Source organism: Argiope bruennichi, chromosome X1 (assembly GCF_947563725.1).
Source record: "Argiope bruennichi chromosome X1, qqArgBrue1.1, whole genome shotgun sequence".
Classification (NCBI taxonomy): Eukaryota; Metazoa; Arthropoda; class Arachnida; order Araneae; family Araneidae; genus Argiope; species Argiope bruennichi.
In genome coordinates, this window is record NC_079162.1 from 106,575,616 (window position 1) to 106,593,030 (window position 17,415).

The window sequence follows — 17,415 nt, forward strand, 5'->3', positions numbered from 1 at the left end:
TTTATTAAGTATTTTGATAGAGATTTATAAAAATTTTCAAAAGATTTGAGTTAATTCTGATAATGGAAGATAAACTTTGCCATAAGTTTTACTGTATTATCGAATCTCTTTTCTATCCATTTCATTCAAGATAAAGGGTGAAAATGCCAATAATTCACGATAATGGTGTAAATGCCTACCATAATAATATTCAACCGTTTAACTATCTGGAATGTTTTAATTTGTCACTTACTGACTTGTGTTCCTATTCTAATGACGAAGTCCAGGATGTCAAGTATACGAAATGCAGTCAATTCTCTCATGAAAGACTTTCCTCATTAATAGTTTGCAAAAGAACAATATAACATGGTCACCTCCTCTTTTTACTTTTGTCCAGGAGTACTGGTTCTTTTGAAAGTTTTGTACAGAACTCTTTGCGCTATTTTGTTGCGCTATTATCTACATTGACAGGACTTTTTAGAAGATAATATCTGTGTGAGCTTCCTTGTTAAAATTTTGAGTTTGACGATTATATATATTTCAATCCTTTTTTTTTTATTTTGTTTCTTTTTCAAAATTTATACTCTTTTATATATTTAATTTATGATTTTTTTTTCATCATATTTATTCACTTCCCACATTGTATAATTCCACTTACGGAATATGTATATATGCATGCGAGTAATTATTGTATTTTGTTTTGTACATTTTATATGATTTATATACGTGCATATATCTGTTCTCGCAAACTTATTTCCATCTTTGAGTGTTTTCTTACATGTATAAACCTTGTGTTATATGCTAGGAGTCTTTGTCTTGAGTATAAAAAGAATTTAAAAAAGGGGAGGGGGTTATAAACGAGGGAAATATGAATAAATTTTGTTACAGAGCTTTGCTTCTACGATAAATAAAAATCACTTTTCGGCCTTATTCGTATTTTTCTTTAACTTTGTGAAATAATTATGAGCATTTATGTAATAATCACAAAATATATTAATATTTGCAGAATAAACTTCAGTAAGTGAAGGTGTATTTTTTTAAATATTAATGAATGTTTAAATTTTTGGATTCAAATAAATTATTAAACTAGGTATCAAAAACAGATATTGTATTTGATTTTGATAAAATTCTTAGTATTTTATTATGGTAGTTAAAAAGGGGAAAAAACCCATAAACATACACCTTAGATATTTATACAAGACATCAAAGCATATACAACATTTTTTAACTGGAGGATGCTTCAAAGTTAAAGTATTAAAAATGTGGTGAAAAATAAAATCAAAGAAATATAAGAATAAAAAGAAATTACGAGAAAATATCAAATTATTACTGAAAAAAATAACTTGTTTCTGTTTACAAAAAACTAAGTTGTTCCAGCTGTCGAATATGTAGAATATATACATATACAGCAGTCTAATACAGTTAATATACAGCTGTCTAATATAAATTAAAAGCTTCTTTCATTTTTATTATGATCGAATAATTATAGAAGATTCAACATCCTGCTTATTACTTGCACTAAAATGGTATGAACCAGTTCGTCGTACATCAGACATGGAACTTGCTTGTTCATTCGAGAGTTTCTGAAAAATAGCTTACTTTCTAAATCTCCCTAAATAACATATTGAAAGAACATCTAAGATTTCCTATTATTAAACGAATGACTAGATATCAATGTATTTAAGTTCCTAGGAAGGAATGGTGCTTCCAAGCATTATATTTTTGCTTTTTTTATCCTCTAACTGCAGACGTTTCCGAAAATCGCAGATAAAAAGTTAAATTCTCTTAATTATTCGTTTCCTTAAGTTCCCTTAAGACATAGATTACAATTTATCCAGTTATATCGTACTCAATCAATAAATTTTTTAAAGTTGATAGATTAAAAAACTGTGCCAGAAATGACCAGTTTTATGAATACGATGGACAGTTTTCCGAGAATAAAACTGTATTAATACTAAAGCAACGGAGACAAAAGTGTATTCAATTTTATCTTTTTTACTTCATTTGCATCATTGCCCAACAAGAACAGTGACAAAGAAGTGAAAAAAAAAGTGGTCCACTTTCAAAATCCGTAATTCTATTTATTTTGCAACTGTCGGTGCTTTGCATTTACTGCTTCTCCTCCCTCCACAATCCAGATCTCGTTCCTCTGTGGGGGTGCCTAATTATCTAGAACGGTATAATCACCGTTTCCGTTATGCCTGGAGTACTAAATGCAGGGCAATGCACGTAGTGGAAGTGACCAAGGACGAACCGACTCTATTAAATGCAGACGACCATTTGTACAGCTGCCATTAAATTCACTTACACTCGAAAGTAAAAGTGGAAATTCTTCCTGATATATCTTTGAGCTGGTAGCAGACTAGAAATCTTGTTTTTTCGGCAGTGAATATCTTTTTGCAAATATTTGCTTTGAAAAACCAGCCGTTATGGTCTACCCGAAACTCGTGTCTCCCTAACAAAAATTTTATTCTTCTCCGCAATGTTGTTTAAAATTGTGGGCATTTAGCAAGTCTATGAAAGCCCCAGAGCTCAGATTTTTATTTTCAACTAGCACCTCTGGAGACCAGTTGGTTCGCTGGGATTAATAACTGCTGAAAATTTCAATTGTTTCCTCAGCAAAATATTTTTAAACTTTAACATTTGATAGACATATAACTTATATTATTAAAGAACCCTGGCACATTTCAGTTCATTGTGCTTCGCATTTCCCTAATTTTTTTGTCCATAAACCTATGCATCCAGTTATATCACAGGAAAAAGCATCAGTATTTTAAACTTGAGGCCCTTTTTTCCAACCATTGATTGATTCTGAACAGAAAGCTTGATTTTAAGTACAACAAAAATCAAAAATTTATTAAAAGCATGCAAAAATAATCCAAATTATCATATCTTAATCGCGACAGTTGAATAAAAAAAAGCAGGATGAAATATTACTATCAACAATGCGAATTGCTATAATTTCACTTCAAAAATGAAATATCTTGTTGTAAATACACTTAAAATATTTTTAAATAATCAAAAATAGAAAGAAAATTATGTGGTAAAATATTTGATAAAATTGGAATGATATCTTTTTGAATTTTGAGTTGTAAAAATCATTTTCGTACTGTTATAGTTTTGGAAGTTATCGTGGAAAAGTTTTGTTTGAGTTTTGATTTAAATTTTAATCAGTTTTAAAAAATTCTCTGAGGTGCATATTTCTACCCTCTATGTGCTAGGTAGCTCTAGATTAAACAGCTTGGCCTGTAGAGCGCCAACACACAGGCGTAAAAAGTAAAGATGTTAGAGCTATGTGCTTCCTAAAAAACAGATACTTGTGTATTATTAACAGCCTGCTAGTTGATGAAGAGTGAAAGTTGTGAAGAAGACTGTAAAAGCGTGAGAATCTTCGACGACGGAAGTGCTAATATACAAGTACTAGAAAAACGAATATGTAATTTGGATAAACAATTTATAATTCTATGTCAGATTTTTATTGAGGATCTTCAAAGAAAAGTGCTAATGAATTTACCATAATTATCATTATCTCATATTCAGATGACATATTCATTCAAAAATCATTCTCATTTAAAATTATGTGTTTATTCCCACACAAACGCCCCTTTTTCAATATGCGAAGCATATTAATGCATCTAAATTTCAAAAATTAATACCTTTTCAATTCTAAAATAATTCAATTAATTAAACATTTAAAAAATATAGTTCAGATAATGTTAAATTATATTTTAATGCTTATTGCTTCGTCTGAATTCGTTAATTGTTTTCAATTTACAATCATTCTGTAAATTAACTAATTTATGTTTTACAGCGAAGTTCATGTATTCGTTCACTGAATTTGCACATCTTAGAATAAAATTATGTAATTTTGAAATCTGGTTTGATTTGATAAATGTTTCGTTTTGAAACTGCCATAGTTTTTGTGTGTAGAATTCCTAACTATACTTAGGTGACAAGGAAACCCCTTAATCGGTAATCTCCACACCATAAAAATATCAGACTCATGGCGGACTGGAAGACCCTAGATTCACAACTAGTCGAATCTTCATTCTCCATGCTCAAATTGTGACAAAAAGCCGCCGTGGTTCTCCCATATTTTAAAAAATAATTTTATTTATATTAATTTAAAGAAAGGATATTGATTTGTTTTTAGGCCTTTTATTAAGTACAGTGTTAACTTAATTAAAGCATAGCTTTAACTTATTTAGAAACTTTTTTACAAAAGAAAGTGATCTAAATAACCTTCTTTCTTTCCTTTACAATTATAATATAAGACTATCTCTAAGATCCTTCACATTTTTAAAAATAAAATTTCCCTTGGATTACGTTTAACAAAATATTTAAAATATAAGTTTGTTTGCAAGGGCAATTTGAATAATAACTGTATTTAATAATATTGTTTTGAATGAAATAATTTTGACTTGGAAATAAAATTCGCTTTATACAGTTTTTGATTTTATCTCTTTTAAAGTCATAATTTAACTCGTAATGTATATACATTAGCATTCTAAACGGATGCGAGATTCCTAAGACTGAAATAGAAAATCAGACCAAGAAATACTGAAAAACTAATCCTTATTTTTAAAAAATGATTGTTAAAATACTCTCAAATATATCTCGATTAAATGAAGCAACTTCTGAATGCGCGTGTTTCATATATAAAGAGGAATAGTAATCATTTTCTTTTTTACTTCCATAGCAAAATAAGAATCTTTGGAATTCTAACAAATTGGAACCCATCAAAATAAGCGGAGGGTTCTACGTCGTTCTTTTATCCTTCAGACGAGTAACTTTATTCATGTTTTCACGTTTCATTTTTCATTGCGATGAAGGCTGAAAATAATTGAAGAGGAAGTGATCACTTGACGCCCATCAGTAGTCACGCAAGCTTCTGCTGAATGCTACCAATGACAAGATGACATTAAAAAACTACACACAAGACTTGTAAATGGGTTCGTTTTAATCATTTCGGCGGCCACCCGCGTAGATTTTTGAAACACAAAGCCAAGAATATTGAGATGTATTAAAATGTTGGAGGTTTTACTGTCAAGAATTTCTTCGCTCAAGGAGATAAAAAAAAAAAAAAAAATGTTTGTCTTAATGTAAAAAATATTTTATATTTGAATCTTTAAAAAAAGAAATTGATTAAAAATAAGGAATAAGCAGAAAAATAATGCCGTTTATCTAACAATCTTTGTTTATTAGAATTAAACTTGCTCGGTAACTGAAGAATTTCATTATTTTAGTAAATGAAGCCCCTAGACAATATTGTTTTTCATGTATGTTGCCAAATGATATACAAATACTTTTTTTTATAATCGTTTTCACAAATCTAACAAATTAAATTTTCTCTAATTTTGAGTGAAGAACAAGACTTTTTATTCGTGACTTCTCTCTTCTGAAGAATAATTTTAACACTTCCGTTCTTAGATGAAAAATTCTTATCGATCATATGCATAAATTGTCATTAGAGAAAAAACGAGTAATGCAGCAAAGGCTAATGATGAACGAAAAATAAATAAAATGCAGTGGTAGGTGTAATTTAATGAAATGCTTTAATTAAAATGTTTTTCATAAATTTATGATAAATAATTACAAATTTTGCCAAAAAATCTGTCAAAATTCTCAACCTCCAATTTATATTTCGCTAAACCATTCGAAATTCATATTCTTAGTTAATCTCTCAAAAAACAGTTTTGGTAAGGATTTACTTGCTGTAAAGCCCGTGATATAAAAATAATTTATGAAGTTTTTTTTTATTTTTTATTTTGAACAAATTTTATACTCAAGCAATAAAATTCTCGTCATTTTGTTGATTCCACAAACTAAACTAACTAGATATCGACTAAACATTTTGGTCCTTTTTATCAAATTAAATATACAGAATATTTTGCATTATTGTAACTGTCTCGATGAATGTTCAGAGCTATGCTTAAGTATCATATAAATTAATGAATATTATAATTTATTTTATAAACGTCGATAAAACAGTTGTACGACTCTTCAATAGAGTCTATATAAAAATTTGACGAAAGCAATCGATCTAAAGCTTCACTCGTGATTCTTATTATTACAATTATCTACATAGCTAATATTCATAAATTAAATATTATATTTTCAAATTTCTATATAAAAAATTAGTAGAACACTATTTGACACAGATTTGGGATAAGACTTTAAAAGCAAGGAATTTTATAGAGTGTATTATTATAAACAAACACATTGTTACAAATTGGGCTAATTTAATGAAAAACTTTGTATATTAAAATATGCAAAGTATTCACTTGATATAATATACTTCTATATTATATCAAAAAGAATTTACTTAATATATACGAGAAATATGGAGCTAAAATGAAAAATAAAATATTTACTGTGAAAGGCAAATCTGATAAAACTATGGAGAATACAAGATTGTTATAAAAATTTTTCGGCAGTCAAATCGTAAAACTGCATATTTTACTCACATTATTACTAACTAAACAATTTTTGAAAGTAAAATAAAAGCGAAACTGAAAAAAAAGGAAAAATGCACTGTCTTTCAGAAGCGTATTTGAACTTCCAAAATCTGACGTGATAAATACTTGACCTTTACTTATTTATGTATTTAATGCCACTTTTGGAAAAGATCAAAAGTCATCAATTTTAAGTATTATCTTAGTTATAAAAGAGCGTTTATTTTTATAAAGATATCAAAACAAATATATAGAGGAAAACTGATATATAAAATCCATTAAGTAATTATTCATTAACCGCTTAACTGTTTTGCCAGGAGTGCCCATTGATTTATCGAATTTTGATAGTTGTATGTAAAAAATAATCCATTCAAAACGATTATAATTCAATATTAAAATTACTTCGAATGCATAGATAAGTCAAGTATTCAGTGGATTTTCATTTGAATCAAAATAAGAAAATATTCCCAAAATAGAAGGTGTCACCTTATTAGAGTAAAGAAAATAAAAGAGTTAAGGGGTTAAATGATGACTGACTTTAAAAAAAAAGTCTCTGTGTGTGTGTAAAAAATCTAAGGGAAAAACTCATTTTTTCTATGATCTCTTAAAAACTATTTCAAAAATTTATCTTTAGAGTTGAAATATCAACAGGAATTTTTTTACGATTAACCCCATTTTATTTCATTATTTGACGATGAAGTGATATTTCAATTGAAAATATAATGAATGAAAATAACGATACTCGTTGTAATTTTCCTCAGTGATATGAATCAAAGTTTATTTTTCAAAAAAGTTAATATTTTATTTATATTAACTTTTTTTAAAAAATTTAAAATTTAGTATATCGTTTAAGAATGCGGTTAGGAACATTGGTTTATTTTGTGAACAAGTTGATTCAAATCCTTACAATTAACACAGCATCTAAATTGTATTTGTTTCGTGCAAAATTCAGTAGCATATGTCTTATCATGTAAGATGCCTTATTTTATAAGTACTATTTAAAAATTGTACTTACAAAATGAGAAATTATTTTCGTGGGCAGGCGAGCATCCTGTTTGTATATGTCTATACTATTTAATAAGGCAGGAAAAATTTAATACGAGAACAAAAAGTAAGAATTACGTCTTCGATAACTTCAAAATCCAAAAAACACGAAATTCGTCCTCCCGTGAGGGATTCCTAATTTATCAAATCTGCCCCCAAAATTGGATTTCCATTTGTTATGATTAAATTGCATTTGAATATCGAATATAAGCTTCGAACAATTCTTTCTAAGCAAACAACCACCATTTTTTAAAAATTTATTTTATTTTATTATTTTGATAGAATGATGGTATTAGAATTGTTCAATATAGATTAAAAGCGCATTTTAAATAATATTCAACGATTAGTTTGTTTGTATTTCTATTGTTGTATTTTAGACAATGTTCAGTTATGCATCAGAAGAAATACTAAGAAAATTTTTTACTTACTTTTTACCATTTTTAAGAAATAGTGAAGAAGTGGTTCGTTTCATTCACCTTATGTTTTCTAATAAAATTTGTTCTGTTCTGTTCTGTTTTCATAAATATCTCTAAATATGTTCTGTTCTCGTAAATTTAACTGTTATAAAAATTAAGTTTTTAAGGAAGAGAAAAAAACTCATTATTTTAAATTTTGTTTATGATAAGAAATAAGAAAGGAATGTAATTGTAAAAAAAAGGAGAAACATCCATACTGTGTTGTATATTCTATTTATACCTTTTTTTTGAGCAATCGAATCAATGAACTGCAAATCGTAGCCATTGCTTTTCAATTTCTTTTCTACGTTGTAAAAGAAAAAAGTATCGGTTCGAAAAATTGAAACTAGTTTTTACGATTCAAATAAAAATTTTAATACACAGAAATTTTAATCTTTTTCTTTTTATGTTATTATCTATTTTGCCAATCATTTTAGATCGAAACATGCAGTTTTTCTAATTCAATATTTCTTGGAAACGATTTTGTTAATAAAAATTATTTTCAAATAGTATAAATTTTATAGCTAAATGTTAAGTATTTTAAGTTCGCAAACTCAAAATCGACTTCACCCAATTTTTTTTTTTTGGAGGGAAGAGCGTAATGAATAAGTTTAAAGAATTAAAATTTCGAAATTTTTATGTCACTAAGTTGAATTACTGTTATTTAATCTACATGATAAATGTTCAGTGATTTCATTTTCGATTTCTGCCTTTTTAATTACTTTTTGTGCAAAATTAGAAAAGTGATTTTTTTTTCAGACTAACTGCAATTAATTAATATTTTGAGGGAAAATTTTGTTTAGGACTTTATATCATGATTCTTTCTATCAAAGTTTCAAAATACCTAGATCAGTTAACCCCCCCCCCCCCTCCCCCTTGAATATAAAGTTATCTCCATCAAAAGATTATAATAATTGTTTTCTAATTTAGAAAACGTGAGCATTCTGTTTGAGCAATATTCTCATTTGTACGGAGTAAAAAATGCTCATCGCCACACTTCGATATTGTTTTTATTTACTTTGACCTTCGGTTTCGAAACAAGGAAGATGAAGTCGTTAAGGCTTTTATTGTCCTTGAAGAAAAAGTGGTGTAAGTAATCTCTCAACTACAGTATGATATCTGAACCAATGCGAAGATAATGCCATGCTTTAGTTTTCTTTGCATTTATTATCATTATTATGTTATTTTTCTTCCCTATTTCTCTTTTGATTTATTTCCTCATATATAATATTAGAAATATATAATAAAATAAATGATTATTGCTAAATGAAAATAAAAAAAATTCCATTTCATTTATTGTGACATGAAGCAATTAATATGCAAAGAGAGATTATGTGATATTATTGGTTAAGAATTATAAACTGACTTTTAAGTTCAATAAGATTAATATTTTAACTTTTTATTAACTATTACATTATCTTTGTATTAAAAAATAATTAATATGTGTTTGAATGACATAAGTCAGTTGAAATCACTTTTTAAAAAAAATATATTCTTAAAAATATTGAATCAAACCACGCTTGCGTGATAATTCGGGCCAAATGAATTTTCGAATCCATTGCTATTCTTATATTCGTAACAATAAATATTGCGTAATTGCATGATGCAAGATAGATCGTACATATTTTGTAGTATCTATTTTACATAGCTAGATATACATAGTCAAGTGCCAACTGCCAGTAAAGTCATGCGTATTCATTAAATTGAATTCTTTGAAAAAACTTCCAAATACGCAAATATATAGGTCTTTTAAATTACAGCTTTAATTCGCTTCTTTACTGTCAGGCAAAAAGTTACATCTTTCAAAGAGTTTTAGAGTTCTTTTGTCGAATTATGAGTAAAAACCTAAGTACCAATATAAAGCTAAAGAGGATGTATTCATATAAAAGGAGGATTCGAGGATGTATACGTGTTTCATAAAAGTGAAATGAATATTTGGATTCCACTTTTTCTTATTCCATGAATTCGGCTTTAAGGAAGACATTTTTTTTTTAAATAGCATTAACGATGTTCTTTATTATACATTTAACAATTTTTTCAAAATTTTAAATTCTTTTTATCAAACATTATTTAAATTCAAAAGACTAGACATGAAAGATACATAAAAATTAAAATTAGTAACACGTAGACTTATTGATTTAATACTGAATGTCAATTAGTTCTGAAAAGTGTTTCATGAATTATCTTTGTTATTTATAATTGCTTTATTCGTTTCTTATTTTCAATAACTTTTATACTTTGAAATATATTGAAAATTTAATGTACAGGTAAAATTCAAGAAAGAATATCAATCCCTTGCCTGAATCTGATGAAATATGTTGCAAAGTAAGCTTTACTTATAAAGGCAGGAAAACTTAGAAACTATGGAGTTTTCTCAAACATCATTAATGATAAAAAACCTTTGCAAAAATTGTAGTAGTCAACAATATCAGATTTAAAAAATAGTGTATAAAACTTGGATCAACCCTTTTTACCCTCATTGGACTTGTAAAAGTGAAATAAAATCTATTAATAGCTCATCAAATTTCGTTCCGTGGTTACATCTTCCTTCCATCACTTGGTGTCCACAAACTACAGGAGGCAAGATTGCTAAAATCCTTCATATTCCATCTGCCGAAAATAAGTGCTGTTAAGTAGTGAGATAAAGTATAAAAATGAGTGACAGTTTTGCTGAAAAGTCTATAGTGGTTCCCGTGGTTTCAACTCCCAGGACACACCATCACATCTCATAAATCAAAAGCGTGTCAGACAAGGCGTTGTTTCATTAGAAGTGTGTGTTTGACGCTTTACGTTTTGCCTATGGAGGAACACCTCGTTAGTTGCGATGATGGAAGAGGGTTAAAACCACTTCCGCGATTTGCTGTCCATCCAACTACTCAGTTATTTAATTACACCTCTGTGTGGGGCATTTTACCAATAGGATTAATTAATGGATATTTCTTGTGGATTAAAAATGACAAGGAATTTCCCCCACTCTTTACAGTTTATTTTTGTTTGGTTACTTGTTGATTTAACGCTTAGGTGCTTTTTAAATCTCAAAGAGGAAATCTGCTGATGAGAAGCCCAATTTGTTTTGCTTTCTCTGAGAATTATATGACTGTTTGAATTAACCATAATTAACTCAGTTTCGAAAATAAAAATATAATTACGTTAACTTATATGTTAAAAAAATATCTACTTCCCCGTTAATTGATTTCACTTAAAATATTTAGATTTCGGATTGGCAGATTAAAAATATTACCGGTATTTAAATAGTCTTTCTTTTAAAATAATATGCCTAATATTATATTTTTAAATAAAGTCATGTTTTTATCTTAAATCGATTTCACATTTTTATTATTTAGAGAAACACTAAAAAAACTCTACAAAAGGTAATTAACTAATGTTTTTGTCTGAATTCAAGTCACACAATTATGAAACAAGCAATGAAATAATAGGGGGGGGGAAGAGAAGTAACTCGACTATCAAATGGAATGAATTGATGAAATTTAATGAAGACTGATAAACAGAAGTACTTTACATTATAGTAATGGAAGTAGCTGAATTGCTTTTCAGAACATCTATAACGAAGATCTTATCTTCACAAAATATTTCACTACTTTAATAAAAAGGAGTTTTCAAATTTGCATATTGAATCGAATTTTTAATTGATATTTATAGAATTAACTTTTATAGATTTAACTAAGTTTTTTTGATTAAGTTGAACATGTAATCTGAAAATGTTGTTCAAATTATTTGCCCATCTTTTAAAAGAAATTTTGTTTCATGCCAAAAATTATTTATGAGAACTTCAGTTATTTCAGTTACTCAGTTATTTCAGTTCAGCCTAATTTCAGTTATTAAGAATAAAGTTGAGAATTTATTTTATTCTTTAAAAGGAACGAGTTCAAGTTTTCATTTTCATTTCGAAAGATGAAAATAAAAAGAGATAATTTAATACGATAGAACTATTGTATTATTGTATTTTCTCTCAAGGAAAAAGAGCAGCAATTTAACTATTACTATTTACTATTATGTAAATCAGTTCAAAGAATGTTATTTGTATGAAATGTATGAAAAAACTTAAATACTGTGTAAAGATGATCTTTTATGGAATATGAATGATTCGTATTATATTCATTTATGTTTTCTTGATATTATTGGGATTTGCTTTGAGATGTTGTTTGTCTAACTGATGTGTTTCCTTTTTCAGAGAACAATGAAAACGGGATGCCTCGTCGGCTGAGGACCGCGTACACAAACACGCAGCTGTTGGAACTGGAGAAGGAATTCCACTTCAACAAATACCTGTGTCGGCCGAGGCGCATCGAAATAGCGGCTTCTTTGGACCTCACGGAGCGACAAGTCAAAGTGTGGTTTCAGAACCGACGGATGAAGCACAAGCGGCAAAGCTTGATGACAAAAAATGGTGACGAAAAAAACGATCTCGAAGGAGGCGAGACGCCAACATCTTCTTCTACTCCAACGGGAGCAGGTTCTACCCTCTCAGGAAACGAGGCCGACACCAATAAAACTGATTCTGCTGATGACCGGTCGGCTACCGAAACTTCATCTTCTGTAGGAAGCCCGGAAAGACCGCCGAGAGTAACTAAGAAACAGCGGGAGATCTCTTCGGACAGAACCGTTGCGGACCGATCTCCTTCCTCCGCCGCCGGAGTTGCGACCAGCGACGGCATCAGTGAAGCTCTGTCTCCGTGCTCCTCCTCTGAACGCCTTCTCAATCTAGATTCGGATTTCACACATCAGCAGAAGAATCGTATCCATTCCCCCGGCTCTGTACAAATCAATCCAAATGATGCACTATCAGCTACATCGCGTAAGGGTAGCCCGGTGGTCCTAGGCGATTTAAAATCGCCGGATACGAATTCTCTTTCGTCGACACCACCCACTGAACCCATCATGCACAATCTGAGTAGTCTTGGATCTGAAAGATCTCAAGTTTTGGCCGCGGGTGAAGCTAAAAGCAGTCGCAACGCGATGTGTCCTGGAATGACAAATGGACACATGAACACAACCAGTGGAAGGAGCACCAGTCACAGGAAACTTCCTCAATCCTGTCCAATGGATTCTACAATACCCTTCTGCAATTCACCGTGCAATCTCAATTGTGCCCCTGTTGCTAGCACAACCCATTGCACTAGTCCAGGTGGTGGTATGTATCAACTGACCGCTCAGCACTGCCCTCCAAATCATATGTCTACCAATTCATCCTACCATAGTAGATCGAGAACATATTCATCAACAGTCCCTTATTCTACGGATCCTAACGGAATGATGACGTATGGTCAAAATAATCACAGAGGTCTCTCGCCGAGCGTAGGGCAAGGAAATTACTGTTACCGTACACCACCATCAACACCAACCCAACAACAGTCTTACCAGCACCCTTCACCGCAACGTATGGATAATGACTGGATAACGCAGCAAAACTCTTATGGAAGTCAGGTTCAGTCTCCATTATACTATACAAATGAGAGATCTTGCCAACCCCCTCAGCAGCATGGGTCATTAACTCATAGTCAAGCGACTCCAATGGGTACAGGAGTGAGTCTTGGTTCTCATTCTGTTCACGCAACTTCCCAACGTAACTCTTCCCACAATCCACCAGTCTCCAGGTCACCATATCCATATTCGGTGGATTCATTACCTGCGCAAAATCAGTCGCACGAACCTCACTCCCATAATGTCTATATGTCCGATTACCGGGGAGACATTAATACCGGTTACAGTTTTAACAGAAACTACAACAATCTTCATTCAAATAATGGATATGATTCAAGTGTTGGATCCTCTAGTGAACAATATGTACCAAACAGTATTAATCCAGATGGCTCTGTGTCTTATTGTTATCCTCACCACAACAATGCTAACAGTGGATATCGATCTGATTCGTTTGATGAGAATGGATCACAAACAATTTACTACGACTTAAGCAACAGTACAGGAAACAACAACCGAGTTCCAGATTACAGTGCTACTGCTCCAAAACAAAATTTCCCTCAAACAAGTAGCCTGTACGAAGTTAGTCACACCGTTGGAGACACTGCCAGCATTCCCACGTATAATCAATCCGGTGAAAATTACAGGGGACAGTGTCCAACGGAAGGTGATCTATCTTTCAATTATTACGACTCGTCTGATAGTTACTCGTCTAATAATAACAATAATGGAGCAGCCAATAACAATTCATGTGGTACGACCGACTTCAATTTTCTTACTCTAGCTAGTGAATTTTCTTCACCAGAATATTATCAGTTAAGCTGACTTCACTAATACACTTGCAGGTGCTGCGTTCTAAAGAACAAAGAGGCACCATGTTATAAAACAAACAGCAAAAAACAGCCTCTGGCAATAAAACTGGATTGCTCGAATGAAAAGCGACCGGAGTAATTTTAGTGAACTACACATACAAAAAGAAAATTATCTCTTCTTGATTTAAAGCTATAAATAAGCATTCTGAAAAAAATTGTACATTTTATTAATTTTGCTCACTATTCAACCTCAATATCTCTAAAATATTCTGGGAATAAATTATGTTTTAAATGATTATTCTCAGATCTGTTTACAAGTTTTGTTAATTAAAGCATAAGAAAAGAACAATTTAGTTCTCAGTTCTAATGATAATAATTTGATCTATAATTTTATTATAAATTTTTATCATTATATTTTATTTATTTCGTTATTTGTTCATGTTGATTACGATGAAAAATTTATACCAGATTTTAAAATTCAAAGTATTTTTTTTTTCTTATTTACAATGATGCTTCGTTTTGAAACAAGGAAGGATTACAAATGTGCAATACTCTTCAAAATGTGATATTTGTTTATAAACTGAGCGAGATTTAGGGTTGAATGGTGATGAAAAAGTTATAGAGCAATCTCTGTTTTAATGTTACCGATTTCTTCATTTGTTCTATTTGATTATATTTTATAAACAATTTTAACTGTGCAATGCAATAAGTTTACGATGCTATGGTTGTGTAGATAGTGTGTGTAATTGTATAGAGAGATATAATTTAATCTGTACTAATTTGTGGAAATTCAACACACATTTTATGCATACATTTATTCATTTGTTGATAGTTCATTATTATGAACCTCTATAATAGATTACACGAAATAAATATTTTTTATTTGAACTCAATAACCATCCCATTTTAACAATGATGTGTGAAAAAAATAAATTAGCCAGCATTTCTTTACTACTTATGATAGTTGAGAAATGCCTCTTGTTTTCAGATATGAGTTATGAATATAATGACTTATTCTCTGAATAGTCCATAGTAAATACCTCATATAGATCGAAATACCTCAGAATTATCAGCAAAAATTGAAATGTCAGATGAGTCGTGCACGAATAACACACAATTTCTTTGAACATTGAAATGCACACGAGTTCAAATGTTCTGTAATGTTCATTTCTAATCAGGGAAGAAATGCAATATAATTAATTCCTATTTTTGAACGAAATATTATCCAGAATGAATAATTAACACAAATACATTTTTTTGAACAAAACCAGTTCCCTTGTATGTATTTTCCTCGTCCACAGACATCTTTGTGACGAATTTATTTCCTTAAAAATGTAAATTATTAAACTTGTCTATAAAATGTGTGGACGAACTTTTTTTTTCTTTCTAAGCCCATAACTGATGAATGCGCAGATCATGATATTCACTCGACAGAAAGTTCAATTATTTGTAAGTATGAGTGATTTCTTCCTTCTTCTGGACAAAGGAAACCATCCAAAGAGTGATTTTATATCCTGGTGAAAGATAGGTATTTTACTTTTGTTTTATAGTGTTTTAGTCTAAATATCTGAGATTAACCTTAATCAGATATTCAGCATAATGTATATTTGTTTATGGTAAAAGGTAATCCGCATGTTTCGTAGAAGCTTAAGTCTATGTGTAATAGAATTAACTACTCTTTGCTTTCTTGTTTTGTTATTTTTCCATGTGTATGTGAATACAACTATGTAAGATATTCAAAAATACCCTGTTTATCAGAAGTTATAGTTCAATGAAAATATGTAGTCATTACACCTATTAAAGGCTTCTGTGTCAAGAAATGAGTCTTTTCTTACATGCTGATTTGAAATTAAGAACCATTCCTTCGACAATCAAGTACCAATTAGAAAGAATATTATTTCTATATTTAAAGCTTCTAAATAGTCGACCTCTCTTAAGAAACTAATTACACCTTAAGCACTTATCAAACATTTTAAATTAAGCAAACATGTCTTTTCTTTTTTTCTTTTTCTAAATATTTACTCAGGACTTCATAAAAATCATTTTAATGCTAAAAAATACATATGAGAAAACAATCAACAAGATTTCAATTTAAAGTAAATATTCTCCAGTTCCTCAATATATTTAATCGATTTAAATATTTTTCAAAGAAATGTTAAGAATATCGCCCAAACGTTCATCTTAAATATGCTTATAAACAAAGTGTCCCCCTTAATTGCAGCCAAGCAGTTAGCTGCAACTTAAAATGACGTAAAGATGACGTATATTAAATATGCAACTTAAAATGACGTATAACGAACGATAATTTTTTTAATCGTTCGTTATAGGCTTATACTTCCAAGTGAAAAGTACTTAAAATGACATAAAGAATTATATACTACTTGGGTTCATTAACGTGCTGCTAAAAATGTTATGAAATCTGAATTTTGATACAGCCCCTCGGTAGCATCAGTCATATTTAGTAAAATATATTTGAAACTAAAATTTTAAGCAAAATAGCTCAATTCTTCTACAATTAAAACCAACTGAATTATGAAACTTTGGATTTCATTATTATAAACCAGTCAACGGTGGTCCAGAGCAAAAGGCCCCCTTTGATTGGTTTATATTCCTCGAGAGAGTCTCTGAATAAGTTTTAAATACTGATATTCAAAGTTTCATAATTCGGCTAATTTTGTTTGTGAATGAAACTTTTTTGTTTTAAAAGTGTGTCAAAAATGTCTAACAAATATAATGACTAATAGGATCAAGTAATTCTATAAAAATTTAAATTTTATAATTTTTTTCAGTAGTATATTTAATAACACAACAAATAAAATATAATTCTTTACATCATTTAAAGTATTTTTCCAATTGAAAGTAAATGCCTGTTACTAATGGTTAAAAAATTATCGTTTGGACAGTGATTCTCTGTATATAAACTATTTGGGTCTTTTTTCGGACATTAACGAGCTTAAAATATTAATTTCGGGAACTAAAATTCGTTAAACTTTCACTTCTCATCATCCACAACTTCAGGAATACTCACAATTAATTAATGCAAAAAAAAAAAAAATTATAATTCCTTTCTGTTTGCGAACACGCAAAATATTTTTATCATGAAGTTAGTAAAATAGAAAAGTATTTTCCAATGGAAAGGTAAGTTCCTCACTAAGCTTCTCGTGGATTCCAGCAAGAAGTAAGTTTTACTAAATTTATACTAAAATTAGAGCTTCGTTGTACTTAATAAAA

At 29.9% G+C, this 17,415-nt stretch overlaps 1 protein-coding gene across 1 annotated transcript in view; it reads left to right on the forward strand.

Annotated features, from left to right (window-relative positions):
• LOC129958868 (homeotic protein proboscipedia-like) overlaps positions 1 to 15,992 on the forward strand; it is an 88,924-nt gene extending 72,932 nt beyond the window's left edge. Inside the window, exon 2 of the mRNA XM_056071590.1 lies at positions 12,126 to 15,992. Within this exon, the coding sequence (XP_055927565.1) occupies positions 12,126 to 14,197 (2,072 nt within the window). The 3' untranslated portion in view covers positions 14,198 to 15,992. The remainder of the gene's footprint in view (positions 1 to 12,125) is intronic.
• Positions 15,993 to 17,415: the final 1,423 nt, after the last annotated feature.